Below are 15,616 nucleotides of genomic sequence, written 5' to 3'. Positions count from 1 at the left end.
AGATCTTCACATGATGTTTGTTCTTACTTGCAAAATATAAGCAAATACAATAAATAGTCACAATCATGACTTTATTATGTGTTTCCCAGGGATGACTTGAATTTTATTAGAAGGCTACGGAACATGTTTGTTTGTGTGGGTTTGATTACTTGATATAATGCTGCTGGGGTTTCCCAGCATGTAAATGCAACATGTACCAGAATGAATATATTTATGGCTCCTTGTTTTAGCTCCTCATCCATTCGAATCAGAGAACTCTCCAACGGGGCTGCCAGCATCCCAAACAACGGCTCCTACGACACACACACACACACACACAGACACACACATAGAGTTGTGTTTCCAGCATTTTTGGAGACATTACATAGACTTACATTCATTTCCTGGCGTCTTACCCTAAACGTAACCATAAGCACATGTTTTATCCCCATAAGGAATGCAAGTCCCCACAATCTGACTTTGTAAACAATGAGTAATACACGTCCACACACACATACACTGTGCTTATAACTGATTATTCACAGTGACTGTTTATGTAGTTTATTTAGTCCTGGCTGCAACTTTTTTTCATGTGTTCACACAGTTTCACCTGTAGACACTGTGCTTCCTGTGTGTGTATGTGTGTGTTTACCCTAAGCATGGCCCGGATGTAGTGTGTCATGAGGTAGTTGTTGATATCCAGGGGCAGGGTCAGCTGGGGGTCAACCTGAACCTTTGGAGCCTGGACCACAGCCAAGCAGTCAGAATGCAGCTCTTCACCACCTGTACACACACACACACACACACATTCACAGAGACACAGCACAGCAAGCCGCGTGTCATCACAGACATATGACAGTAAATATTGTTGAACCAACCTGCAAACAGGGTGGAACACGTCCCCTGATGGAAGTTTATTTATAGCAGCAACTGACTGCAGATCAGTGTGTTACACTTTATATGTGTTTGTGTGTGTGTGTATGTGCACACCTGAGGCCGCCTGTAGCAAGGCTGCCAGCTCAGCAGGGATAGGCAGTGTTGTCACATTCACCACTTCTCTGTTGATGCGATCCTACACACATTACAAACACACATAGACACTTATGTTACACACTAATGTTACTTCTTCGTCATTCTTTCTCAGAATGAGTCACTCCTCCTTCTTACACTTTAACTTTATTCCATCCTTCACTCACCTCCTCTGCCTTCCTTACAGGCTCCACCACTGTCTGACAGAAAGACAACAGTATCACACTTCACACATTTGTTCATTTTTTATTCATTTTTCAAACACAACTGCTGCAGATGTCCCCAGAACACAGACACAAACACAGCGTGCATACCCTCATGTAGCGCTGGCGGTTGATGATGAGCAGCACGGCGGAGCGGAACCTGATGAGGTACTTCCTCCTTAGAACAAACTTTTTTCTGTTCAGGAAAAGCGTTCATCGTGGAAGATGGATTATTCACACAGATACAGTAAGAGAGCAGTGAAAACGTAAGAAACATTCCCCATGAAAGATGCAGGCACTTTACTCTAATGTCAATTACCGTAATTAGAACAGGCAGCACAATTGGTGAAGCAAGATATGTGTTAATCACACTTATAGAGTTAGTTATAGTTTCAGTACATGATGGGTCATTTCCCTGAATTCATCAAAGTGTGACCAACGATCTGTTAAATATCATTACAGATTCAAAATGTTTGACCTTGAGTTTATTGCCATTTATAGCGTCCTCATTAAGCCATAACTGAATTTTAACACGTTCAAATAAAATGCAAATTTGCATCACGTCTCCAGGTTCTGTGAGACATGCACTGAGTGAGAAATCTTTCACCTTTGATGGATGAGCGCGGCCTGAATCCTCTGGCCTTGTCTCCTCACATCAAGGACAAAAGGAGCAGACTGTCTGTGATAAGCTTTGACCCACTTGACTCTGTGAAACCAAACACTAAATCCTAAATTGCCAAACTGAGGCCTGAAATTCCAGACTCAAGACAGTGTGCTGCCCATTAAAGAAAAAACAGGGGAAAAACAGACTTCATTTCCAGTTTTTAACTGTGCAGTGATTATCGTAATGAATAACCTGATAAGGAAAACCCTTCAGCTGAGCTTTGTACAGCCTGTATGTTATGTAGAGGCATCCATTTATCTTATTTGGTTTTATTCAAAGAAGTCATGAACCATTACATTTAAGAGCCAAAAATGAATCCAAGTTGTTGACCTCAGATGAACATTACCTGGCCAGGTAGCCTCTGCAGCGAGCCTCAAACAGGGTCACACGGCGCTTGAACTTGGTAAAGTTCTTTCGGACAAAACATGTGCGGGTGTATCTCTGCAGTGTCTTGGCAGCGAGGTTCAGCACACAGTCACGCTTCCCCTCCAACAGCTGATACAGCTCTTCTTTCAGGAAAATCTAACACAACCACAAAGACACATACATCTACATTAAAACATACTTATTTCCTTTGCATGATTAATTTGATTTGATTTCGTACGTGTGTGTGTGTTACTGAGAGAGCCCACCTTACTGACTCCCAGCTGATACGAGCCACTCTTGACCGGACCGAGCTTGTGCAGCATGCTGACACAGTTTTCTCCGTCTGCAGGTGGAAGCTCCCTCAGGCACAGCAGGGCTTTATACCTGTGTGTACGTACATTACATGCCCACACACAAACTTAATATGGCAATCCAGCATGAATTCTGAAGTAAATGTAAAAAAGGATCAGTGAAATCCAAAGCTGCAACATGTGTCTTAACTCTGCGTGAATCAAAGTCTGAGGTTTTGTTTGGCTGTGAATCTGAGAGACCGAGTGGAGAGTTAGTTGGTATTCTGGATATTCAGAGTTTTGGTAGTTCAGTATTTGCTTGTATTTAGTAGTTTTAGTGTGAATCTAATTGACTGTGAATGACTCTAAAACGGTTTTTGTGTAATACTCAAAGTCAGACTACTTTGGCAGTAGGTGGTCAGATGTGCTGTGATATTAATTGGCTTCAGCTGCTTTCCTGCTGCAGGAGTTTACCAGATGGCGATTTCAGCATGAAGAAAGAAGAAAGAAATCGATGTGTGAATTGTACTCTCGCCAGAACAGCCAATAATTCTGACAAGCTGAATCTGGTGATGACGGGTGGATGAGATACTCTGTACTATATTTTATCTTACATGGTTCAAATAGAGCTTACATTTTTCTTCAAATGTGTTTCACGTGAAGACTGGTAGGTAACCAACCTCGATAGGAAGCTGTGAAAGTGCAGTCTGATTGGATAACCCTCCTTCCTGATATGGATGGTCTCCATGATACCAGAGTAATGTAGCTGAGTGTTGACCAGCTCCATGTCAAACACTCCTGGCTCCTTTACATACATATACATGAATACACATAATAAGCATGATCTGTATATTACAAATCAATTACAATAAAAAACAAATAAAAAAACACTGCAAGCCTGCACACATCACCCAACTTGCAAATGTACCTTATGATGGTTTGGTTTGATGCATCGCACAAAATAAGGGTTACACCTGTCACAGATAGATGAGAACGAATAGATGGATAAATGACTGTATGGCTTAGTACATTAGTCCTCTGCAAGGAAGCCGTCTTTCCAACTGAAAGGAAACTAAAGAAAACCAACTTTCTAAGTATAAATCTGTAGAGCATGGCGTGGTTGAAGCTACATAGTAATGGTTTTATACCAAAAGATCTCCAGAGGCCTCAGTTTTCATCTGTAAGAGACATGACTGAGCTAAAATCAAGCAAATGAGATTCATCTTCCAAAGATAAATGGCTCTTCCACACACTGACATTTGAGGCTTATAGGGTTGTTAGAACTGATCTCTAATCACTGCAGTCTAATGGTACACCAAGGCAAAATCAATGGTTCAGAACTAAATGTCTATTTAGGCACAAGGCCATAATACAGTATGTGTCATTCCCTCTTTCTACTCATCGACTCAGTCCCCACATCATACTCATTCTCTATATCTTGCAGTATCTCACAGTACATTTCAGACACCTACACAATAAATTACAGTGTGACTCATCATTATTATGCGTCAACACTGACAGATTCAATGTCACATGAGGTTTATTTTGATGTCTGCCTCATCAGGAGCAAAGCATACATTTAGTGGGATAAGGGCACTGCATAACACATAAAATCTACACTCAAATGAGTTAGAAGAAGTCAATCATTATGCTATGCATACAATGCAGTGGTAAAATACAACAGAACTTTGCCGCTGATGTTATAAAGGTGTGTCAGTGGTCTCTGCATTTTCTAAAGGTTAAATGAGTGTTGTTTTACTCAGACCTTTCCATCTTCTCCAGCAGCTCCTGCAGGCTGCTCTGGAACTTCGCACTGACTGTGCTGGCCTGATAACGACGAGCCACGCTGCTGCAGCGCACATTAGACCGCTGCTGAGATGCAGACTCTGAGTGCTTTAAGAAGAGACTGGATACCATCTGTATCCGCACACACACAGAAAACACAGAGGACAAGCAGGAGTGTGAACAGTCAACCCTGATATGAATAGTATGATGATATGATAGTTCAATTCCAAGTGTATTGCAGACTCAAAACAATAATTACTAAATGTATATCTACATTTCTCAAAAGAAAAAACATAATTGTATTGTGCCACACCACCAGAAAACATAATTAGGACTAAAAATCAAGACATTTATATGTAACTGAAGATCATTGCTTATGCTTACACTGGGAATAACAGGGATAAAAATAGTGTAAATGTTGGAACAATATGAGAAAGAAAGTCAAAAGAAAAAAGTGTATTTGCATATCCTACTCTGTTCTTGCTCTGGATGAAGAGGTCTAAAACATCCTGGCGGACCATGTCGAAGTTCTTATCCAAGAATTTGTGCACCTGCACCACAAATTATTAGAAAAGTGTTTGAACAAAATTAGATTCAGCAAGATAACAGATTCAACAATGGACAAATAAAAATACAACAGCTTTGAGCACATTAATCCTAGGTGGAAAATGTAAGTGCACTAATAAACTGGAGAGGGAATTTGATGTTTTCAACAATGATTTGTTTCATTGGATGTTATGCACAGGAAAGAATCCCTGTAAGAATCAGTCAGAACGAAACGCAGAAATATTAGATGTTGATTTGCAGTTTGGAGACTGTGTCGGTATAAAATTGCTAATCATTTCCACATCTTCTGGTCATGTGAGAAAAATAATGTATTTTATTAAAAGGGACAAAAGGAAAAGTTTTATATACGGTGTAAATTCTGGACATGAAAGAAGGAAAGAAAGAAAGAAAGAAAGAAAGAAAGAAAGAAAGAAAGAAAGAAAAAGAAGGAAAGCAAGAAAGACAAAGAAAGAAATAGGGAACGACCAAAGAAACAGAAAAAGAAAGACAGAAAGAAACAGAAAAAAGAGAAAGGGAAAGAAAGAAAGAAAGAAAGAAAGAAAGAAACAAACAAACAAACAAACATACCTGGTAAACGACCTTCCCAGCATAGTGTTTCAGGGTGAACTCTGGCAGTGGCATCTTTGGCCTGGCATATAGCGGGTCGTTTCCATGGTGATAGTGGCACTTCTGAAGGAAGGTGTGATCTGTTGCCTAGCAATCAATGGTTGGTGAGCCATGGAAACTAAATCTCTACAGCACAATTCCATGTTGCGTATGTGTGTTCAGCAGATTGCCTCGGTCAGATACTCATGTAACACCGTGTTCTTATTTCACTTTGAGCATCGGACACACTTCATAATACATTTATATCAATACGAGCTCAGTGGGCCTCTTCTATTAGTCTATTATTAGGAATAACGATAACAGCAGGAAGGCAATTGTAGACAAAAAGTGAGCATGTGGGAAAGTTTTGTATTGATCAGAACTGAGGATAATACACTTCAGTGTCCTGGTTTATGAAAAATCCAATAAGTGGAATGGGTTTTCTGTAACAACATTTCAAAACTGAGGTATGAAATATTTGAAATATGAGTTATTGTCAGCTTTAGCTTTTTTCCTAAATACACACAACAATGTAAGACTTGAAATGTTTCTTGTAATCTAATCTAAATTGATTTTAAGGATGCATTCTCACCACAGGAGTCTGTCTCTCTTGATTGGATCGTACACTTGGAGAACAAGTTTTTGATTGAGGTATGACTTATTAACAGTCTGCTTTAAAAGTATTGTTTGTATTAATCAATTATATTTTCAGTTCAATCAATATCAGCTGTGATTATTATCACGTGTGAGTTTTTTCCCATAACTTTGGAAATAAAGAGTTTGGTTCAACAGGTGTGAATGTACCTGAGGGAAACCACACTGGTCGTCCAGTATGCGTAGTATCCCATGAGGCTTAGCGGCGATGAGGTCAAGGCAGGCCTGGTTGTGGCTGAAGGGCTGCTGCTGCCACTGGATCTGCTCCCGCATATACTCCTCCTACACACACAGCACAAAAGTTCATCAGGTTTCTGCATGTAAAACTCTTCCAACTCCACTGTTGATTGTTTCCAGTTTTCACTTCAGTTGAAGTGTTGCTGTGTCTGCTATAGTTCTCTATAATGCATGTAAGTCAGCATTAGAGAAAGTCAGGTTACGAACAGGGCTGTATATCTTCATTCATTCAACTTTACACCGACTCATTTTAATGCCACTGAGTTTATATGTTGGGTTCAGATCTCTCTGGTTTAAAGCTCCAGACACACATGTACTAACCCAATAAACAATAATTTGGTGAGTTGCAGGTCAAAAGATCCAGACAACAAAATTTGGTTGAGAAGTTGCATTTCACAGCTGTTTCAACAGTTTTGCAATCTGTACATTCACTGTACAAACACTCAGAAATCAGGTTTTGCACGAAATCTGACAATGTGTTTACATACACTGCAAATCTGTGTCGCTCCTATTCCCAACCTCATACTAGACTTGCAACAATACCTTACTTTGTGTGTGTGTGTCAGAGACAACACAATGACAGGGTTTGCAGTGAGCGCACAGCTTTTCTTTACAACATGATTAACTGATTAATTGTGTAGTATCTAAAATGTCAAAATGCTGGTCACAGTTTCCCAGAGCCCAAAGTGACATCTTCAACTTGCTTTATTTGTCCAACCAGCAGTCCAAAACCCAAAGACGCTTCATTCATTCTTTCATTCATTCATTCTTCATCATAAATGACAAAGAAAAGCAGCAAATCCTAAAACGAAGCTGGAACCAGCGAACGTTGGACATTTTTGCCGAAAAAATGACTGAAACAATTAGTTAATTTTCTTTTGATTGATTAATTGCTTAATCAAGTAATCGTTGATACTTTTGACACACAAATCCATCATGACTGGGAAAATAAAAATATGAGTCCCTGACCTGCTCCTCCTGGAAGATGACCCTATTAAAGAAGAACTGCAAAGTTTCATTGGCGTAGTTGATGCACAGCTGCTCAAAACTGTTCACCTGTAGCTCCTGGAGAGCAAAGAGAGGAGATATTGGGGAATGAGGGAGTTAGTAAGCACAGGTCAGCTCAGACGCACCAGCTCTGTGACATGATTAAGCATTCTTTAGCTTGACCTCAAATCCATATATGTCCAATATGGAGATGGAAAGGGCTTCGTTGCGAGGGTAGACCCGTCCATTGATGCGCTCTGTCAGCCAACTAAATTGCAGCGAGTACAGGATCTTGGCAACGGCATCTCTATGAAAAACACACAATAAGGTTTCTATGGAAACAGAAAACCCGGTTCCTATGGAAACAGAGGACATCTGAAAAATCTCTCCCCCAGCCCTGACATCCTTTGTCCTCACATGCCTCTACCAAAGATTGGAAGAGAATATCAAAGAGGGTTAACTCCCTCTCAGTAGTCTCCTGGTATGATTTTAGAAAGAGGAGGTAAAAAAAAATGAGGACATTAAAAAAAATCCTCAAACAAGGTTTTTATTTTGGGTTATTCCAAGAAAAAGTAGGTACAGAGTATCTAATTTAACAGACACCATATTCAGACGTTTATTCAGTCAATTACCTGGCATCCACAGCACTCTCCACTGTGAGCGGAGTGAAGATCTTTTCCCTTCCTGTATCCTGGAGGGTAAACCACATCTGTTATCCAACAATCGCTTTGGTTGTCATAATATAATTGCTTAGATCAATGCTATGTGTGAGGGTTTGATTGTTTATGCAGAGCGTGTTCTGCTCACTGTCATTTTGAAGGTGACAGACTTCTGCAGGCCCTCAGGTGACACCTGCAACAGCTCAGCGACCACCCTGATCTCCTGTGTGCTCACCACCGCCGCAACCTCCTGACCCTCAGCCTGCAGGGATGCACACCCACACACACAGAGGCAAAGACGTTCATTATTACCATCATCCATCAACATCATCATTACCATTCAGCCGTGAATGCATTTTTATAGCCTATTTGTATTTGTGTGTGTGTGTGTGTGTGTGTGTGTGTGTGTGTGTGTGTGAGAGAGAGAGAGACAGAGACAGAGAGACCTGGTGTGGCTGGAAGTAGACGTTCCCCAAATGAAGAACAGATGACAGCAGTCTGTAGATGCCATTTTGCTCCTCTGGAGTGAAACACAGAATGTCCATGGCATTCAGCAGACGCCTGAAGTCCTCCCCATCATCCTTCCCCTCTATGGTACAATCCCCTCCCTGCAAACACATCACACATACACCGTTATCTACAACAACATACATACCCTCAGTCGGTTTAATCACAGCTGTAATTAAAGAGCAAATTATCAGCAGCTGAAAGTCTTGTTTTTGCCGAGCTCCAGGGGTTCAACTTCTCATCTTGATGCAGATGTATGCATCAAGGTGTGTCAGTATGTGACATCACTGTTGGGTGTAGTTAATGGTGCAACAGCGCACACTTCTAACCTCGCTTTCAACCAAACAGAGCAATGAAACACTACTCTTCAGCCATGTGTTACATTTTTACACATACATACATACATATATATATATATGGTTAGCCACAAGTGCCTTTAGTGGTAACCACAAACTCCCACACCAATAACAACAGAAACAGTCAAAGATCTTCAATCAGCATTTTCATGAGCAATGCTGCTTCATGCTAATGCTTTCATTACATCTCCTGAAGTGGTACAAAGAAACACATATTCAGCCCTGTAGTGCAGCATGAGGTTGTCAATGCAAGATGATGTATGATCAGTCTGAGTGTCTGTGATGGTACTGCACCCTTAATGGTGACATCAGCATACTAACGTGCGCACAATGAACATTTTCATGGGATTCCATTCAATAGCTGTAGAGACATTTCAGTAAAAAGCTAAAAAGTCTAGCTCATTGTGGAAGCAGAGGAAAAGTCAGAGGATTACCAAAGCTGACAGAATCTGCTGGATATGAACGTCTGTAAATCCATTTCCATTAGGAAAAACCATCAGACTAACAAACATTGCCATCTTTGGAGTCACACTGCAATATAAAACTAAACTATTTTTCCCAACTTTTTTCCATTCTTTCGTTATTTGTGAAGTGTTGTTTTAGCTCTTCAGCCCTCAGAAAATTACCCAAACGAAACAATGTAAAATCTCTGGCTAAATGGCTCACAACTCAGAGACACATGCAACATATAATGAGGGCCAAAAGGGTTTGTAACCTTTGCTGAAGAACGATTTAAAAATCATGACATCAATCATCAATTCATAATCATGAATCAATCAATATCAATTTTGGAAAGACATCAGCAAATCACATTAATCACTCAATATCACTCAGATACAAAGACCCCAGGCTGCAAAGGCCCCTTACACTTCATTTGGGTTCCACAATGAGTTTTCTGCTTGTGTCATTAATCACTTTGGAGAATAAATATCAAATTTTTCGAAAAAATTGACATCTCATTTGTTAATGTGACTATGAAATTGATTACAGTGACCACTCCTTATCCCTGTTCTGTGTGTGTGTGAGTGAGTGTGCGTGTGTGTGTGTGTGTGTGTGTGTGGAGGGGAGTGTATTTCATATTCTTCTGAGCACCTGATTCAGATAGTAGTAAGTCTCAGCTTCCTGCAGATAGAGTGAGCGCTTCTCATTTGGAGGGAGACCTGCCAACATCTCATAGAAGATGTGATAGTTCCTCTCCGATTTGGCCTGTGGATGAAAAACGCACACACACACGGCCACATGACATACATAAATCAACTAACACATGCACAGATCTGTGGTGGTATGTTTGCTGAACTGGAAATAGTTGTGTAGAAAAGACAGCGCAATGGATAAAAAAAAACAGGATAACTGGATGGATGGGTGAGTGACTGATGAACAGACTGGGCTGTGTAAAGACAGAGTGCAACATGTTTGACACCTCTCATGCTTACTGCCTCTACACTCTCCTCTTTCTCACCATGACTCAGTGGTAAGAAGACTCCAACCTGACCTGCTGTGTGTGTGTGTGTGTGTGTGTGTGTGTGTGTGTGTGTGTGTGTTTGAGTGTGTGTGAACTTTTGTTTTTCACCTGAAAGACAATGCGGGACTTCTCCAACAGGTACTGAGACGTTATGGCACCGCTGATTACACCCCTTGTAAATGACACATGGGTACACACACACACACACACACACACACACACATGCATGCACAGGCAAACACACACACACACACACACACACACACACACACAGTACATTTGAGTTAAGTAACAGGTCATGCATGTGTAATGTGCTTGGCTCTTCTCTGTCACAGTTCTAGCAGAAGATCAGCTACTCATCTAAATGTATTACTGGGACATGTTGGCATACTGTATACTCCTCTTATCCCATTATGTGTGTATGTTTGTGTGTGTGCGTATATTGCGAGTTAAAGGTTTAATTTTAAGTCATGGTATACAGCAACTTTTATTAGAAAAGCTGTACTGAGTTCCAAAAAGTTTAAAGTCCTGCCCATAGGAGGAAGATCATCAATTGTCCCAAACTGCATCATGAATTGGTGCAACACACAGACTAATGTCTTTTAAGAAAAACAATTTATTAATACAATGTAGCGGTGTGGTTCCAATAATTCCCTTCAGGCAGCAAGATTAAGGTCAGCGAGACTTTCTTCTGACTCTATTTGGTTTTAAAGTGTATTCTTTAAAAATACAACTAGTACAAAATCTGATCTGTTTCTAATTATGTAGAAACTAGGGACATTCCTTGTTTCTAGTTAATCTAGATTCTTCAGTTTTCTGGACTTGCTGATGTTTATTGAGTTTTTAACTATATTGGTAGAAGTTGTCATTACTCACTCCTCCATGTAGATCTGCGTATATTTGCCAAAGCGTGAAGAGTTGTCATTGCGCACTGTTTTGGCATTCCCAAAAGACTCCAGCAGGGGCGTGGCCTCTAGGATCTGACCACAGACAGAAATGTTACCATGGCTACCTTCAACTGGGATGGTGGTTGTCAAAAGAGCAAAAACTAGGGGAAGAACACTTTACCTCTATCTGATGGGAGATGGTAGAGAAGAGATAAGAGAAAAAGGAAAGCAATGGTGGGGTTAGTTTTAATGACTACAGTATGGACTCGTGTGTATGTATATACTGTAATATAAGTATATCTACCTGTTGTGTGACGTTGCACTTGTGATGTATGGCTGTCAGGTAACGCAGGATCAGTTTTGTAGCTTCAGTCTTTCCTGACCCACTTTCTCCGCTGTGATAACAAAAACAGTTAACATGCAAATTTTATGGCACATCTTTTTCTTTATTACTCATAAAGAGAATTTCACATATTGTGGACACAGCAGTGAAAATGGTTAGAAAATAGGTGCTGTTAAAAAAAAAATCAACCCCAGCAAAATTACTCCTTTACTTTTAAACCCTCAAATAGCATTGTAGTGTTTAAAAGCTTAAGGTTTTAGAGTTTTGTTGAAGTGCTGCTAGTTCAAGGCAAATTCAAGGCTTTACTCAAAGTGAAAAATGATTGAAAAAGTAACACATTTTATACCTGATCACAATACACTGGTCCTTTTTGGCATCCATCATGGTGGTATATGACATGTTAGCAATGGCAAAAAGATGACTGCAACACAAGAAAACATTTTCAATGAAAAAACACAATTGTGTGCTAATTAGTTGTGTTGAAGTGTGTGTGTGTGTGTGTGTGTGTGTGTGTGTGTGTGTGTGTCGTGTGCATGCGCGTGCATGTGTGCATGACTGTGTGTGTTGATGTGAAGTGGTAGTGAAATCCATAACCTAACTCTCCCTTGGCAACCAACCAACAGCAGTGTAACAGGAGCCTCTTACTAACACCTGAGAGTGCTGGCATTTACACCTCTATTTACCACCAAACTGCATCTGAGAGCACAGCTTAAGACACATGTAGACAGATGTAAGTCTGTACAGTCACACACACCCGACACAAGAAACACACTGACTCAAAGCTTCCAGTTGAAAGTTAGAAAGTTTTGTTTGTGTATTCTGTTCAGAACTAGAAAGGACCCGCCATCAAACCTCTATTCAGGCTGCACAATCACCTAAATGTTATTTTGTTAAGCCAAATGTTTAGAATTGAATGTTTAGATATATAGATAGATGTAAGATAAATATATATACATATATATATTAAAATAAACATAGTGACATAGACAATCATGGGATAGAAATGGCATATTTTCCCAGGTCTTACGGAGGGTTGTCACTCAGGCCGCGGCCCCCGTACTGAAGCACCATGTCTGTTCCATAAATGTTGAGCAACTTGTAGGGATTTACAGACACAAGGATGCTGCCTATGTATGTCTGTGTAAAAGAGAAAGCAAGAGAGCGACAGGACAAGAAGGAAAGTGGATGAGTAGATGTATAAGGAGTGTCCATGATATTTGATGAAATTAGTTATTCAATTTGCATATTAGAAAAAAAGCATACATATACAAGTTCCTGGTCGTAGCGCTTCTTCAGGTTCAACAGAACTGTGGTCTCATTCAGCTCACTGAAATGAAACACAGAGGAAATTAAACACACAAGTACAGATCACACATTGTCACACTGGAGCAGGATTCCAACACTCACTTTGAGTATTAATTAAATTTCAATGATATTCAAGATCTTTCTCTGTAAATGCGTAGAATTAGAATTACGTGATTCAAAATCAGACATCAGAGAGAGTTTTCACTCGGGAGCATGTCATAAAATGATTGCGGATTAATTTCTGCTGCTGAAATAACATAAATATCTAATGCAGGAGATTCCTCAGGATGTGAAGTGATGATCGTTTGACAGAGATCTACTTGGCTGTTGCATTTTAATAAAATACTTATATACTTAACATACTTAATGCTAGGGATTTCTTTCCGAGCTGTACACATTTTCAAGGATTTTAAAAGCCTACAGGCACACTGGAAAATGCACACACACACACTGTAAATTGATGCTTAAAGAAACTGAAAGGATATGCATTGAAATGAGCTGTGCTGCCCTACACTGGAGCAACAAAATGCTTTCAGTGTGTGATGGGAGTGAATGAGTTGTGAGGCTGTTTATTAATACTGAATTCTGCTTACGGCAGCTGTGTCATGTCCTCCATTCCCTCCGCCCAACGTTTCACCCTGTTGCCTGCTGTGGGCATGCTTAGGATAGAGTAGATCTAGACAAGCACACATATTATGGTATGTAATTAGCGTCACATTGTCACACAACATTGTCAAAGCTTGAGGGATATTGACATCAATTAATGCAGAGCTGACAGACAGTATACTATGCAGAAGTTTAAATGTTCTTGTTTGTAAACTCTTCAAAATGGTTTTTGTGGGCCATCCAGATTTTATGTTGTATGTTTTCCAGTTATTACTAGAATAATGTGTTGACCTTACTGTCATGACCCGTGCTGTGCATGCCGGCTTTTTGTTAAGTTTCCCCTTGTGTGTTGTCGTTGTCAGGTTTTTGTCACATCCTGTTTTATTTTGAAGGTTTATGTTATGTTTCTTTGTTTACTTTACTTCCTGTATTATCCCACCCTTGTGATTGTCTGATGTGTTTCACCTGTGTGTCATTAGTGTTCCTGCCATGTGTATATAAGTCTGTGTCTTCCCCCCTGTCTTTGTTGGGTTGTTGTCTGCGTCACTTTGCTGTCTGTGTTTCCTTTATTGATTTTTAGGGTATTGATTTACCCTTGTGTGTCTTTATTTATAGTTCCCTAAGTTTTGGTTTACTCTGGTTTTCTTTGTTAAATAAATTTGTAAATTTATATCTACGCCCCTTGTGTCTGCGTTTGGGTTCAACCCCTTAGTGCCCACCTTCCTGACACTTATTCATTTCTATCCCCACTTATTGTGCATCAATGTTATTATAAAAAACTGAAAAAAGTAAAACATGTAATTCTCCTACAAATGATTACATGTTGCCTTTACAGACACACATAATTGAACACATGTATTCATAAATTTACTCACCTTGTCATACCAGCTTTGGCCAGGTACTCTGTCTCTGTCAGGCGTCCAGTCTGTGTCCTGAGGCTGTCCATCCACAACTCGAGGCGTCGGTGAATATCCTCCTAACACCCCATCTTCTCTGTACATGGACCACTTTGACAGATTCTGGACTGTCCCATGTGGCAAAACCCTCTCAGCTGCCCAAACATCTTCCCCTCCTTCCCCTCCTCCTTGGGCATTCCTGGCCCAGTGTCCTGAGCGTGGCCCATAGGGAGGAACTACAGCATAGCGATTATCCTCACCCTGCAGGCCTGCTGGCACCCTGTATGAGGCATAGCGAAGCTGCTGGTTTTGGACGGCATCAGACAGGCTTGGGTTGTGGAACCGACGTACGAGAAGAGAGCTATCTGGCAGCCTGTTAACAAGGAATGGTTCTTGAATTCAGAACATGTAACACAGGGTTGTGCAACGCTGACAAATGTTAAAATTGCTTATGTGGAATTTTGTCATTGTGATAGAATTAGCCATTCATGCTGCTTTCTACATATAGGATGTTTCCACCACAGGAACTTTCACCACAGGGGGCCAAGGACCTTTTAAGGAATTCAGGGACTGAACCTGTATTTCACTCAGAGGACCCATAGAGTTGCTTTAGTATTGATATCAGGATAAGCATTGGACATCTGCAGTGTTTTCTAATGTTAGGCTTTGTTTTTACTTTTCCATTAGTTTAAAAAAGAGCGAGATAAAGAGAGAAAGTGTTAATGACTTAAGAGCACAACTGAACCAGAGACAGAGTTGTGATGGAGAGAGGAAGGGAATTAATGAGAGAGCAAGAGACAGAGAGAGTGAGAAAGGGAAACAGAGAGAGTGAGAGAGAGTGAGAGAGAGCAGTGATGAGAGTACAAAGTGAGTGAACATGAAAAATAAATCTATTTGCACTGCAGACAGTTTAATGGTGGTGTTCCCTTATGTGTGAAAATTGCATTTTAATCCATCATTGATCTTATTTGCCTTAATACTCATGTTTTTACAGAAGCAGTGGAAAACCAACACAAATAAGGGACTCAAATGGGTTTTTAGTTCAAAGTTTAGTTTCCAAATTTAATTCCTCTGGTTCCATAGTTCCTGGAACTTTTTGGGCAATCAAGGCTAATGTTTCATTCTCCATTGGTAAAAAGTTAATGCCTAGCTTGCAGCTTGATTTCTCAACAGGTAATTCTGTGCAACACCTGGGCAAGCCTATCAGGTCATTCTCTGTCCTAGTTTCCATTTATAGTCCAGATCCCTA

General features: G+C 40.3%; 1 protein-coding gene across 1 annotated transcript in view; it reads right to left on the bottom strand.

Moving 5' to 3' along the window:
- The window catches only part of LOC121604221 (unconventional myosin-XV-like), a 45,119-nt gene that overhangs the window by 23,265 nt on the left and 6,238 nt on the right, over positions 1 to 15,616 (bottom strand). Inside the window, exons 7-34 of the mRNA XM_041933675.1 lie at positions 14,347 to 14,740; positions 13,459 to 13,541; positions 12,824 to 12,887; positions 12,588 to 12,697; positions 11,907 to 11,981; positions 11,522 to 11,612; positions 11,399 to 11,404; positions 11,207 to 11,310; positions 10,439 to 10,502; positions 9,961 to 10,074; positions 8,452 to 8,613; positions 8,154 to 8,267; positions 7,979 to 8,037; positions 7,530 to 7,653; positions 7,329 to 7,424; positions 6,273 to 6,404; positions 5,451 to 5,576; positions 4,790 to 4,867; positions 4,297 to 4,448; positions 3,460 to 3,505; positions 3,212 to 3,336; positions 2,508 to 2,625; positions 2,222 to 2,397; positions 1,323 to 1,407; positions 1,176 to 1,208; positions 970 to 1,051; positions 632 to 762; positions 198 to 293 (exon numbers count right to left, since the gene is read on the bottom strand). Coding sequence (XP_041789609.1) covers positions 198 to 293; positions 632 to 762; positions 970 to 1,051; positions 1,176 to 1,208; positions 1,323 to 1,407; positions 2,222 to 2,397; positions 2,508 to 2,625; positions 3,212 to 3,336; positions 3,460 to 3,505; positions 4,297 to 4,448; positions 4,790 to 4,867; positions 5,451 to 5,576; positions 6,273 to 6,404; positions 7,329 to 7,424; positions 7,530 to 7,653; positions 7,979 to 8,037; positions 8,154 to 8,267; positions 8,452 to 8,613; positions 9,961 to 10,074; positions 10,439 to 10,502; positions 11,207 to 11,310; positions 11,399 to 11,404; positions 11,522 to 11,612; positions 11,907 to 11,981; positions 12,588 to 12,697; positions 12,824 to 12,887; positions 13,459 to 13,541; positions 14,347 to 14,740 — 3,040 coding nt within the window. The remainder of the gene's footprint in view (positions 1 to 197; positions 294 to 631; positions 763 to 969; positions 1,052 to 1,175; positions 1,209 to 1,322; positions 1,408 to 2,221; positions 2,398 to 2,507; positions 2,626 to 3,211; positions 3,337 to 3,459; positions 3,506 to 4,296; positions 4,449 to 4,789; positions 4,868 to 5,450; positions 5,577 to 6,272; positions 6,405 to 7,328; positions 7,425 to 7,529; positions 7,654 to 7,978; positions 8,038 to 8,153; positions 8,268 to 8,451; positions 8,614 to 9,960; positions 10,075 to 10,438; positions 10,503 to 11,206; positions 11,311 to 11,398; positions 11,405 to 11,521; positions 11,613 to 11,906; positions 11,982 to 12,587; positions 12,698 to 12,823; positions 12,888 to 13,458; positions 13,542 to 14,346; positions 14,741 to 15,616) is intronic.

This window comes from Chelmon rostratus, chromosome 3 (assembly GCF_017976325.1).
Source record: "Chelmon rostratus isolate fCheRos1 chromosome 3, fCheRos1.pri, whole genome shotgun sequence".
Classification (NCBI taxonomy): domain Eukaryota; kingdom Metazoa; phylum Chordata; class Actinopteri; order Chaetodontiformes; family Chaetodontidae; genus Chelmon; species Chelmon rostratus.
The sequence above is the reverse complement of the archived record's forward strand: the minus strand, read 5'-3'. Positions and strand labels throughout refer to the sequence as shown.